Source organism: Cottoperca gobio, chromosome 16, assembly GCF_900634415.1.
Source record: "Cottoperca gobio chromosome 16, fCotGob3.1, whole genome shotgun sequence".
Lineage (NCBI taxonomy): Eukaryota > Metazoa > Chordata > Actinopteri > Perciformes > Bovichtidae > Cottoperca > Cottoperca gobio.
In genome coordinates, this window is record NC_041370.1 from 15120112 (window position 1) to 15133525 (window position 13414).

General features: G+C 38.2%; 1 protein-coding gene across 1 annotated transcript; it reads left to right on the forward strand.

Moving 5' to 3' along the window:
- Positions 1–1279: 1279 nt before the first annotated feature.
- Positions 1280–12337, forward strand: colec10 (collectin sub-family member 10 (C-type lectin)). Its single transcript, XM_029452085.1, has 7 exons — positions 1280–1436; positions 3320–3391; positions 7595–7666; positions 9482–9535; positions 10681–10776; positions 11535–11746; positions 11974–12337. The coding sequence occupies exons 1-7, from the start codon at positions 1337–1339 to the stop codon at positions 12217–12219; spliced, it is 852 nt and encodes a 283-aa protein (XP_029307945.1). The 5' UTR covers positions 1280–1336; the 3' UTR covers positions 12220–12337.
- Positions 12338–13414: the final 1077 nt, after the last annotated feature.

The following is a 13414-nucleotide window of genomic DNA, read 5'->3' on the forward strand; positions in this document are numbered from 1 at the left end:
AAGAAAAGAGTACACTACACCCTGAAGACTTGCCTTACTGATGGAGAGTTTAAGACATCCCAGGAGCATAACTCTTGAATAAGGAAATTCCTCTTTGTGCCAAGACATGTGGCTCTGACCGCACTCTCTTCCTTACTTGCCATTCCTTTTTGTTCTTTGCTCTGTCTCTTGTCTTTCTCTGTCTTCTTCTCTAATTACGTCTCATTCTTTCTCATTATCTCTTGTCTGTCTCTTTTCACATTTTCTGCCACCCACCCTCCCTCCTTTCTCTCCGTCCCTCTGAGGCCTCCAAACCCTCTAATCCCTGTATGTTTTAATCACATGGGGACAAACCAGAGGATGCAATTGTGCAAGAATCTGTGTGTGTGCATCCATTATTGTTCTTGTGCATGGACACGTTTTGTATATCATGTGTTTGTGGTTCTATGTGTGCATGTACGTACATTACGTACATCTGTGTGTTTGTTTCTGTGTGAGTGCATGTGTAAGCATTAACCTCTCCCACTAAATGGTTTGTGGTCTAAAGGGTGGGAGGAAGAGTAAAAGACGATGAGAGAAGAGAGTAAAAAATGTGCAGGCCCAGAGGTGCTACTCCCTTGTTGTTGATAAGAAAAATTCTCCGGCATTTTTTGACCCAGGCATTTTAAATATTACGTACTGTGCACTCAGCACGTCACAGTTAAGTTATTGTCATCTGGACTATATGTACTGCAATATCTTAAATAAGAAAATCGTTTTTTTTTTCATTGATCCTCATGTAGACATGCCATACAATGCAGCAACAAATGGACTGTATCTATGGGACAGTCAGATATTATATTTTATCATGCTCTGCAAATGTGACATTTGTCATCTCTAATGTTGATTGCCTTGGTGTCTCTGGCTTTATAGTGAGTAGTACACAGAAAGGTTTGAACCGTCATCAGTTTGTATCTTTGCTGACTGTGTACTGTAGGGTGTACTGTTGTTCAACTGTAAAGTAAACAAAGCATTGCATTAACCCTAACCTTACTGCTAGTCTTGTAATTACACACAGTTTCAAATTCCAAGGGGCAAGACATACAAGAATGCAGTACTCTGTTAAGTGTTGTTTGACATTATGACAAGTAACTGATAAGACTCTATAAACAAGTGTGTGTGTGTGTGTGTGTGTGTGTGTGTGTGTGTGTGTGTGTGTGTGTGTGTGTGTGTGTGTGTGTGTGCGTGCGTGTGCGTGTGCGTGTGCGTGTATGTGTGTGTGTGTACAGATCTGTTCTGAGCCTCTCTGCAGTATGTTTGCTCATTAGTGCAAATCTAAAAATCAGGATCTTCCTCAGTGGTCAGTGATGATCGGGAGATGATGGGAATCTTGGTGCTCTGTCTGTTCGCAGCTGCGTTCAACTCCATCTCTGCCTTTCCAGAAGTCTGCACCAATAACCTTCTACCTGGAGCTAAAGGTAAAATGTGTGTCTGTGTGTGTTTCTGTTTAAACCTGACTGTACAGTTCAAAATCCTATTAAACACACTAATTTGTGTGATGTAATGCAACAAAAAATGTATTCTCATATATACTTTATTATACTGTTTGAGTTCTTGGGTGATCGTAATCTTAATTATTGTTTGTTCATATTGTTGTAGATCAGACAATTGAGGTTTATGGCTTCACAGTAAATGTATAGGAGTGTTAACTAAATGTCCTTATAATGTAAACGTCAATACCTGTAAATGCGTCAAATGAAAGATTCTGAGGAAACACCCCGATTGTGCTTCAGGGTTTACAGAGCTACTGATAAAGGTAGCAAGCATGTAATGTCCTGTAGTTTATTAGCTTGCAGTCTGCTACCCCATAGTCTTTTTGGAGGGAATGCCTCCCTGTGTGTGCTTTCCATTTTACAACATCCAGTAGCTTGTTCCCCTGCTGATTCAGACAGACAGACAGACCTAATAAAATACGCTCTTAAGCTAAGCAACATGGCTTTTAGATCTGGTTTAAAAGTAAGTTAGAGAGATGTTACTTCAGCAGTCAACATGCACACTCACTGTGCATGTGTCTGGGAAGTGAGTGTACATTTTGTCAGCTTCCCACAAGATTTTTCTCTATAGTAACAAAGTCCCATTGTGACAGTGTGTATTTAGACAGCTGCCACTAAACTGAACTGATTATTTGTCCAAGACTCATCCCAGATAAACTGCTGACCACAGAGTCAGTCTCTGAGCGTGTGTATTCTCATGTCTGCGTATTCGAGTGGGTGTCGGACGTGGATTTTTCTATGTTTCATAACCCAAAAAAATGTCTTATTTATTTAACCTTTTACAATACATTTTTATTGTTTACTGGTACTTTGACTTCAGCATTTTTAAATAGATTTACCGGCATTTTTCTTTTTGTTGAAAAAGTTAGATGATACATTTTGAATTTACTAACTTATGTCACATAAAGTGATCCTATTGCTTACTAACATATTATATCACTGCCAGAAAATGTTTTGACATATGAGAAATCTCTCTGTGACTTAATCATACAAATGAGACATGTTAGGTATTTTCACTGTACAGGGTTTCAGTTCAGTACTTCACAAAAGGAAATACTTTTGTGCAGTCAGAAAACACTTAACATTGCAAAGATTTAGTTATTTGAAAGTGTCTACACAGCTTGCAGAATTGAATAATCCATTTTCCTAAGTACTCCTCCAGTCTAATGGAGGTGGTTTGTAACAATCCTTAATTCAAAGCCCAGCACAAGATATAAAGTGCTGTTGGCATCAACAACTGGGGCAAAATTCCAGCTCTAATAGACACTCTCAAGATTTCTTGCCAAGAGCTCTTTGGGCAGTGGACCTACAGAGATATTTCTCCTACATCGCATTTGTGCTTTCAACGCTGAAAACTATGTGGTGTCACTAATACTTAAAGTTAGTTAGTGCTTTTGAAAAGTGTATTGGCTTGGATAAACATAGATTAATATGGAAAAAATGTTTATAAACATCCAAAGTGGATTTCAAACTTAACCTTACAGTAGAACTTGCACTCAAATCCACAACTGGGCCTGCGCTCAAACTAGTACTCAAACACTCTCTCACTCGAGTGCGGTGCTGTAGTAGTTGTTGGCCAACTGTTAGTTTTGATAACGTTGTATTGATATTCCTGTGATGGCTTTGGTATTCCATCCATGCCGTCAGTGAGTGGGAATATGCAGGTTTAATCCCTGCCACACTGGGAAAGCAAGTTAGCTGTGTACACACAAAAGGCCCCTTCTGAACTGAACTGTGCATAATGGGATACGTGCTTTTCTTATGCATAACACTTTCACGCTACTCTTTACTTTTACTTTCTAATTCAGGAGACCAAGGTACAGTTGGAGAGGAGGGAAATCAGGGAAAACTGGGAAAGACTGGACCACCAGGACGTCCAGGTATTGAGCAGCAGTCCATCTATTTTATATACTGTACGTATATGGTGGAATAAAGTAGTATTTTAAAGTAGTTATGGAGACAAAAATAATGCAAGACACTTCCCTGAAAAAAAGAGTACTCCACCGATTTAACATTGCAGTCCTTTAACAGTGTCTCACAATGGACAGTTAAAAAAAAAAGAATAAAATCGATGCAGCTGAACCAGAGATATAGTCTTCTTTATTCCATACATTCTTCTTTCTTGTCAAAATCTGGTAACTACATTACCCATAATGCATCTCAAGCACAGACAGGTCTGCCGGATTGTGTTATGTTAGTAGTAGCCAAGGTAGCCTTGAGCAGCTGCCTCAAGCAGAGATGAGGAGCAGGCTACAGAGGTAAGACCATTTCTTTGAAACTCCACAGCCCCAGATTGTAATACAATTCTTAATACTTCTGTATTTTTAAACTTGTAGTCTTCAACCCAAACTGACACTGACTAAAGTGCATTACTCCCTTTAGAGCCACAAAGGCTTGGTACAATTTTGTTTCCCCCCATATATATAGTAGTACTGGCCAAGACCTGTAAACAGACGTTGAGCTGTAAAATTGGTGAACTTCCCCTTTAAGGCCAGCATTAAATAACACTTGGTTTGTTTTGTGGACAAATATTGACATAATCACAGTGACTCCAGGTCTGTTTTAATGGCACCCATTAAGTGAATCACAGACTTGAAAATTCCTCAAGTAGAAGCCGAAAGCACGAGCAACATGGTGCCAGTTACAGGTCAAACACAGAACAATGGTTACCGGACTATTATTCAGATACTTAAACTTCCTGAAAAAGATCATTTGTTTTTAAATTTGGTGAAATAATCTCACCTAATTGCGACTTTTTATTCTTTTAAACAAATCAATAACAGGTTAGATGAGTGAGATTGAATAAAGACTCACTTTTCTCTTATGTTTGCACAGAAGCATAATGTCTGACTTCACCCTTCTGTAATAAAAATAGAATTTACATTGCTGCTGGAAGCTGGACAAACAATCACGCCTTTTCTTTCTGTACTGAGACTTTTTGTACTTCCAGACATAAAGCGTGACTTTGCCCTGGCAGTAGCTTTTGCTTTTTCCTGCTCTCGACAGCTTGTTTTCCTTTGCTCTGTGACAGACAGACAGAAAAACACACAGACAGACAGACATGCACTGCTGTGTGTCTGTGGAGGAAGCAGACGTGTTAATTGCTGCTGAGGAAAGAAGTGGCGTCCCGCTTCGCCATATCTTTTCCAGCTGGGCTGGTATTAGCTGGCCAACCAACCAGCCATATGATATACACAGATGTCTGCACACATGCATACAATACACTATATGCACAAAAGGCAAGCAAGCATGTAGACACAAGTGGGAAGATGTACATGAAACACACAATACATAATTGTACGTACACACACACTCACAGTATAAAAGCACTGGTTCCTGGCTGCTCTCTTGGTCTCCGCAAATGTTTGTTTTATTCAATAACTTCACACAGAGGTCCTCACACACATACATGAACACACTCTACAACAACAGACACACTTCTGTCATCAGAATGTGTGAGAGACACATGCCAGGACTGCTTGAGTCTTTTCCAAAAGTGTAAACAGAAAGAAAGTATATACATGTGACCCCTTTTCAACTTTTCAACTTTGTGGGTATTTTTCAACAGTATAGCAAACCCAATCATTATGGTTTTTCTGTGTGTATGCTTACTGTAGGAATGAACGCAGGTTCCTATGATGACTTTGTGACTGCAGTATGTCAAGAGCTCAACAGATGACGCATGTATTCCCTGTCTTAAGTTAGGACGTTTTACAGGAAGCAGTTGCTTAATTTTGGAATGTTAAAATGGAATACATGACTGTGAATGCTCTGGTGGCAACAAACACAATTTGTGTCTCCAAGCTTATTAATGTTAACAAACCGTGGTGCTGGATTCCTACATTGGTTAATTGTCCTTTACTTGCTGTAACACTGGTAAAGTTTAATGTTACAGACAGAATTAGGTGTTATGTAAGGTTTTCAATTCTTCGGAGGAACCTGTTGGGACAGCTAGAAATGAACCATATGTACAACAAATTAAAAATCTGGTTCAACGCCTTTATTCCGTGTGAGCCAGTTCTCTTTTCTCTGTCCACTAAGCTCTAAAAGTATTCATATGTGCTGTGTGTTTGAGCAAACAATGTCTAATGGATAATACGATCCAAGGTCTGCTAAGCATTTCAATATCTTGTATTGTTTGTTGTATTAAGCCTTTTTAACATCGAGTCCATTGAGCGCTTTTGAAATAGCTTTAGGCTGTTTTAGGCTCTATGATTTGAATGAAACATGTGGCCTTCTCCTCCTTTATCCTCCAGCAGCTGGAGAATTCAGACGTTGAACCGGTTGGAGGGGTTGGCCATTATAAAGAGCGACTGCAGTGATAGGGAGGACTGTTATCTGGACGTTTAGATAGACGGTTTAACTGGCAAGCATTAGCACTGCGAAAACAACATTAATCAACTTTTATAGACACAGAAGGAATAACAAGAGGCCAACAGATTCAATTTCTTCATATAGCAAAAAAACAAACCTATAATCATGGTTCACAATCAGCGCTCAGATAAGTATTGTCAAAATATTTACTTTGTGATGGTGCTTCTCAGGCATTCATGTTGAAAACTATGCAAAAATTGAACATTACACTGAAATCTCCAATAGGCCAAGTCTACCAGACAACACACAATCCATAAGACCTCACACATTCTGCCAACACTTCTCACAAATCATCAAGTAGAAAATCAACATGAGAAACTGGGAAATGGGAAATGAATATCTGGCCGTGTGTGTGAGTATGTATGTGTGTGAAGCAAATCCCTCTAATAGCAATAGGCCTCTCTAATGTGTCACTTAGTATTTCAAACCCCATCAATTTCAAGTTGAATAGTTTCCTGAGGAAATACTCATTCAAGTGCTGGCAGAAAGCCTCAGTCTGCTCTGCAGCCCTACTTTCCCACATGCACACGCACACGCACACGCACACACACACACACACACACACACACACACACACACACACACACACACACACACACACTTATTCTCTGTCCTCCTACACTTTCACTGTAACGTCCTAAAATCTAAAATCATGCGCCTTCTCAGTGTTTCTTTTAACACTTAACTAAAGCAGCCTTGACATGATTGTGGAGTGGCAGATGACAGTAATCAGATTACAGAGACATTTTCATTGTGGTGACAACAATCAGATCAAAGATAATAATAGATCATTAATATGTGCTTACAAATAAAATAACTCAATCATCTCTACTCAAATCATGCTCCGTGTATCAAATTATTGTTGATAGGTATTGTTCGTGGAAGACAGTATTGACAGACATTTTTGATTAAATTCAAGATGGCTGGATTCCATTTAGCTGTTTTGATCGCAGGTTCTGGTATCATGCATGCTGGCTCACTGTCACTCTCACTGGAGCACTTGATTAGACTGGAGCCTTCGTTAGTGTTATAAGTGACACCTGTGCTTTTCCTACCGTGAAGTCAACATTTCTGCTGTGAGAGAGGCCTATTGCACCATTTGTACATGAATCAAAGAAACAGAAAATAGCAAAATTACATAGAAAGATTAATGCATGCAGTCGACTTCCACTTTGACTAACCAGCTAAAGCTGCAACAATGCACACTTTCCCACGGACTATCTTCACTCCACAAACAGCCTCTCAACACAAAATAGTTGTTGCCCAAAACAAATCAGCATTGTTGCCCTCTAATTTATTTACTGGCATAATAATAATAACAATAACAGCATCAATTTGGGAACCAAACTATGCAGTGATTGTTTGGAAAAAAGCCTTAGGGCTCGCAATCTCTGAGAGCATGCAATTATATTGATTAGGCTTGAAAACAACAAAATAATCAAAAATCAAAAGAGAAATCATGAACGCCATTCATAATTGTAAGGATATGACTATCCTGAATGATAGAATAAAAGAGTGATAAAAGAATATAATGATGTTCCTACTACTAATTTGAGGTTCTGGTGTGCATTGTGTATACTACCTTTTTCTGTATATTATGCACTGTGAGTTGGATTTGTCATCATTTCAAACTGAGATGATGAGACTTCTTTACTGTCTCAAAAACTCTAAATCTTCTCCAAATCTTCTTTCTTTTTTTTCTTCCGCAGGATTGTCAGGAGAGACAGGGCGTGTAGGAGAGGTTGGCCACACAGGAAAGATGGGGCCTATTGGAGGCAAAGGTATAAGAAAAAAGTAATTTTATAAGCACTTTTAATGTCAACACTGTCTCAGTCTTTGTCTCTCCTCTATCAGTTCTCTTTCGCTATACTTAGCCCTATACTATGGTATAAACATAGATCTTATGGAAACATAAGCATTAAGTCAAATAGGTTGTACACAATAAATCAAACTAGAGAGTGCATCAAGTGGAAATGCTCCTATCCTCAGAGTCCTGAGAAAAAAAAAATATTTACAAAATGAGAGAAAGATTGATGGTCTTTATAACCATCAAGTGTATAAATGTGTGCGTCAGGGCCATGACACTTTTGTAACCTGACTGTAATTGTCAACAACAGGCTACAAAAATGGCAAAAATGTAGCTGTGAGGTTTCTACAGGATTTGAATGACTTTATAATTGCATAAAAAGAAGAAATATAGTTTCCTGAACTCCTCCTCAGTCCAAGCACTGCAGTTCCATAATCATAGACTAAAAACATTAAAATAAGTAGAACAGACATGTCTCAACAAATCAGAAAACCTTATTAGTACTAATATACACAAGGAGGACTATTTCCCATTTATTTTATGTTTTAAATAATCACATCCAGAGATATAAGAAAGCATAATCCTACAGTATGATGTCATTCAGTTGTTTTTCCCAGGGTGGCTGAAACTATTTCTATCTTTATTTTTATGAGCAGACATGTTCCCCTGCCATTCTAGGCATTCACTCTTCTCAGTATTCATTATGTTTAATACACTTACAGGAAAGTGGCTGTGCATCAGCCATCTCAGGCAAAGGAGTGAGGTCACAGGTTTGGATTTCCCTTGATCCTGAGCGCCTGTAGCTCATAAAACACCTAGAGAAAAACCCATTTTTAGCTTACAAATTCAGCTCACAAACAAAGACTGCTACTACTACTACTACTCTTTTCATTTTACAGGTTCACTCACAGAGAGTACTTTTAATTAAAATGTTTACGTTATTATCATGATACATGAGCAAGTTTGTATCTGCTATAATTCTATGCATCTGTCTGCTTATTATTAGAGTGTTTACAGGGCTGACATTTTTCTTGGACAAAATAAAAAAAGTATCTAAAGCTATAAAACTATGTGTAAATGTGAATTCATGAACTGAACTGAACTGAAGCAGGTCAGTTTGGGGTGAATGTAACTATATGCCCCCAAGAGGACACTGCGCTGCATATCTGGTAGCATTTTATCTTTATTACCCATGGAGCTTTCATACTGCAACAGGATAATAAGTGTGAAGCCAGAAATGTTGGCTTTTCACTTTTTTTTCTTTGGGTGCTCAAACTGTAACTGTTTATTCAAAAGCCACTCAGCCCGGATTAGATTGTACAATGTCCTCATACAAAACCAGCCTATTTTGTTTGTACTGCACCCCACTTCCACAAAATGCCCTCCGTTCATTTCCACAGTAAAGCTCAAGTATATGTGAATATGTTCTGGAGTACATTTACACACAAAAGTTACAATTGAACCACATCTCTATAGTCACAAAAACTATTTGTGTTGTCATGTTGAGGTCTATTCGGAGCAATTGATAATAATACAATAGCTCACCGTTTGACCTGAGGAAATCTAAACCTGAGTGCACACATTTGAAATGTTTTATGTATGATACAGCCATCTGGTGATGATATTGTGTTACTACATCAGGGTGTCATGTAATAACACAAGAAGCTGTCAGTATGTTGAATTATTAGCCTGAGGTATTAGCATATTTTAAGCGAATAAAACAAAAGCCAGGATCACAGATGTCTGAATTATAAGAATTGTCTCCCATGTGATTTCTATTGCTTTGTAGGTATCAAAGGTGATACAGGTTATGAGGGGGCCTCTGGGTTAAAAGGGAAACCAGGTGAGTAAGTCTACAGCATGCAGACATTGCTTTTCTTCAAGTCCTATGAGTGACAGTAGCCACCATTCTGTTCCTCTCAGACCAACATGATGATGTTACAGCAATCTTACATTTACAAATAAACAGCCTAGACAGAGAATGTGTCAGTATTTACCTGAAACACTCTTAAGTGGGTTTGAATTGGTAAATATAGAGTTGAGCAAACTATATTATTGCCACTTACTGTAATAAATAAAACGGTATAATGTGAGTTGATGCTCCCTTTACTGCAGAAAAACAGCATAGCAGCATAAAATACAACTCAGCTGGCAGAACATTTTATGACAGTGATGAATGTTTTAGTCGTGTTAGAGTTAGACAACAGACAAAGAGGTCAAAGCCGATTGAAGATGAAGATTGAACTGTCACAGTTATGGGTCGAGGTCTGGCAGTTATTATTGTAAGACATGTGCTAAATGTTTACCACAACAATGCATCTGTCACATTGTACAAACTTTAGTTCTTACTCATTTGCATTATTTTAAACTATATGACATATATCTTTCATTAGATCTTTACAATGTATTGGTACATCTATAATTTTTTACCTGTTTCAAATGTTTTACTGAATATTTAGTTAAACTGTGGGTACTTGTTGTAATTATCATATAACATATAAAGTTTTGTCATTGTTGATTTATTGATTTTTCTTTTTTTTGTAGTTTTCGTGTGTTTATTTTGTTTTTTGTTCACATTTTCCTTGAATTTTTTATTACTTTTTAATTTTACAATATGACGTAATGTTTACTTGTGTGGACTACCGAAATAGAAAAAAGAAAACTCTAAACTTGAATAATGACTGAGGTTATATAGCTAACTTTCAGCTATAACATGTATGTTGTAGCACATCTTATAGATGCAGTAGTTTCCCAATTGCACAATGATCTTAAACATTCAGACAAAGCAAACAATTGTTTTAGGGTCAAACACTGAAATGGTGTCGCTGTCAAGTCATACAACAAAGAAAGCACACTGGAGCTCGACTGTAAAGTCTCACACTAATATACTGTGGTACAGTGTTGTAGCAGTCATAACGCAGGAAGGTGATTCTGTGCTATTAATAACTCATACTCAAATCATGTGCTGACCTTTATTTAATCTATTAGGCACAACATGTGACTGTGGCAGGTACAGGAAGGTGGTCGGACAGCTGGATGTTAATGTAGGCAAGCTGAGGAAGGCTGTCAAGTTTGTGAAGAACGGTGAGTCCAGAGTGGTTAGATATCTATGGTTTAGCATACACTAGTAAGTTCAGGGCAGTAAGCCTGCTGAATATCTTCAAAAGTGTGAAAATCACAATATGCAGCTCAAAAGACAAAAAGGGAAAAGCCATATGGAGTTAATATTGAATGTATGAATTTGTAGGCTTTCTAAGAAATACAATGTTGTGTTACTTAATATTTAATCTTTCTTTTGTTCCTTATTCTCATTCTTTATATTACCTTCCCTTACGTTGTTGTTATGTTCTAATGTAAAACATCTGAAATCTGTGTTTTCAAAGCATCTCAGGTTGCAACTAAATTGGGCTGGAAAACTGTATAAACACCAAGTTCCTGTTTGTCTTTTGTTCTTTTGTAAGAAATACTTACAGTATTTAGTTTTCTCATGCCTGTTCTTACTCTTGGCATGTAATTTGATTAACTTTGACAACGAGACACAGCTTTTCTCTCTCCATTTGCTTTCCTGTGATTTCTGGTCTGATAAGCAAAGTGAAGCTGCCATATAGATACAGTAAAGGTATAAGTATAGTTCCTTATTTTTTTATTCATAATACCATGCCAATGCCCTTACAATCATTTGATTGAACTGAAAAAGCTTACAACACCGCTAACAATGTTTGGCCCACTATAGAAAAGGGATAATGGCACATAGCACTGACCCACTGGTTTCTGACTTGTTTTGTTTCTTTCTTTTTATAAATTACATTTCTTTCTTTTCTTTAACGCTTAATCCTGTGCAGTCATCTTGGGGCTGAAGGAAACAGAAGAGAGGTACTACCTGCTAGTGAAGGAGTCCAAGAGGTTCGGAGAGGCTACGATGAACTGTAAGCTGAGAGGAGGCACCCTGGCCATGCCAAAAACCAGCAACGCCAATCGTCTCATGGCAGACTATGTCAGTCAGGCAGGACTGACAAGAGTTTATATAGGAGTGCAGGCTCAAAGCAAGGACACAGTAAGTGGTTCCCCATCAGATGCTCATAATGTGCGCACACACACTCACACTACAGCAGGTTGAGTTTCAGTTTTTGGTCCTTTTGTCCTCTTTTGCCACTGTTTTCTGAAGGAGCATGAGTATCTGGGGCTAAAATCTCCTGCAGCTTGGTTAAATAATTAGGAACTATAGAGTTGTTGTGAATATCTTTCTAATTATTTCTCTCTTTCCTATGTTTTTGTCATCAGGATGGAACAAGCAGTCATTTTTATGCAGACTCCAGCCCTCTGCAGGGTTTTGCAGCTTGGGGCCAAGAGGAGGAGCTCAATTCCAGAATATCTCCCACCACAAACTCAAGCTGTGTGGAGCTGCTCAGCACTGGAACATGGAGTCGTGTGGAGTGTGAAGCCACCATGTTTTTCATCTGCGAGTTCTCAAAGAGCAGGAGAAGAGGAGGAGGAGGAAGAGGGACACCTCCCCCAACGTCATCATGAGTCAATGAGACATTTAGACTTGCATGCAAAAAAAAAAGATATAAGTATAAATATATATTTTGTAGTGTAAAATGTCCAATGTATGTAATAAAAAATGAACTGAAATGAAAATAAAGTGTACCTGCATTATCAGATAATGTTGCTTCACTTTGAACAATGGCATTACATCACATTACATCACAGACAGACAGAAAGACAAATAGACAGAATTTGGATTGGAATACAATGCAGACACTTAAAATACTTACTGCAGATTAATAATAGGTCTGAACTTTTTATTGTAAATTGGCATTAACCACATTGTATGTCAATTTGTTATTAACTTTACATGTGCTTCCAATCAAAGCCCAGCAGTGAAGAGGGACTACTGACAAGAAACATTGGGGGAAACGTTGCATTACAGTCTGGCTTGCAGATTGTAACACTGGTTCAGCCTGAGATCCAGGTAAGGCTTCACAGTAGCTTCAATGTTTTACACTTGCATTTAGGTGCTAGATGGTGATAGAGCCTCGATAGCCTCATTGGCTCGATGGATGGAAATGTCGATCGGTCATCCAACAACTATTCAATGGATTGCTATGACATTTTGTACAGACGTTCCTGGTCCCCGGTGGATGACTCCAATTGGTGATCCTCTTACTTTTTCTCTTGTGCCATCTGCACGTCAAACATTTTCATTTATCCTGAGAAATGTGTCATTATCTATAGATAGATTGGCAAACATTTTTCTCGAGGCATTCATAATTTGTGGTTTTGAGTGAAATGTCTCAAAAACTATTGAATGGATTGCCATGAAATGTGTTAAAACGTTCATGTACTCCTCAGGATGACCTGTAATACATTGGTTTTCCTCCAGTGCAATGAATAAAAGTAAAAGTAATTTCTCACATATATATAGTTTTTAAGGGTTTACTCTAGTAAACAAATTGTGTTCCAGTAACAGAGGCTGTTCCTCTATTCTTCTGAAATCCTTCCTCTTTTACTGCTGCAGATGCTTCCTGACCTTTCTTCAGTAAAGGGGTTTCTAACTTCCTAAAGTAATTGTCAGGTTTCTTAGTGTTGTGCACCTTTAAGCCTCTAGAGGGGGACACACGGATGGTTTGCTGTGTAGCAACATATTATAAAATAAATTGCCCCTTCATTAAAACACTTAATAATTCTGTCTCCTTGCAATCTACTGCAGTAGTACAGGTGC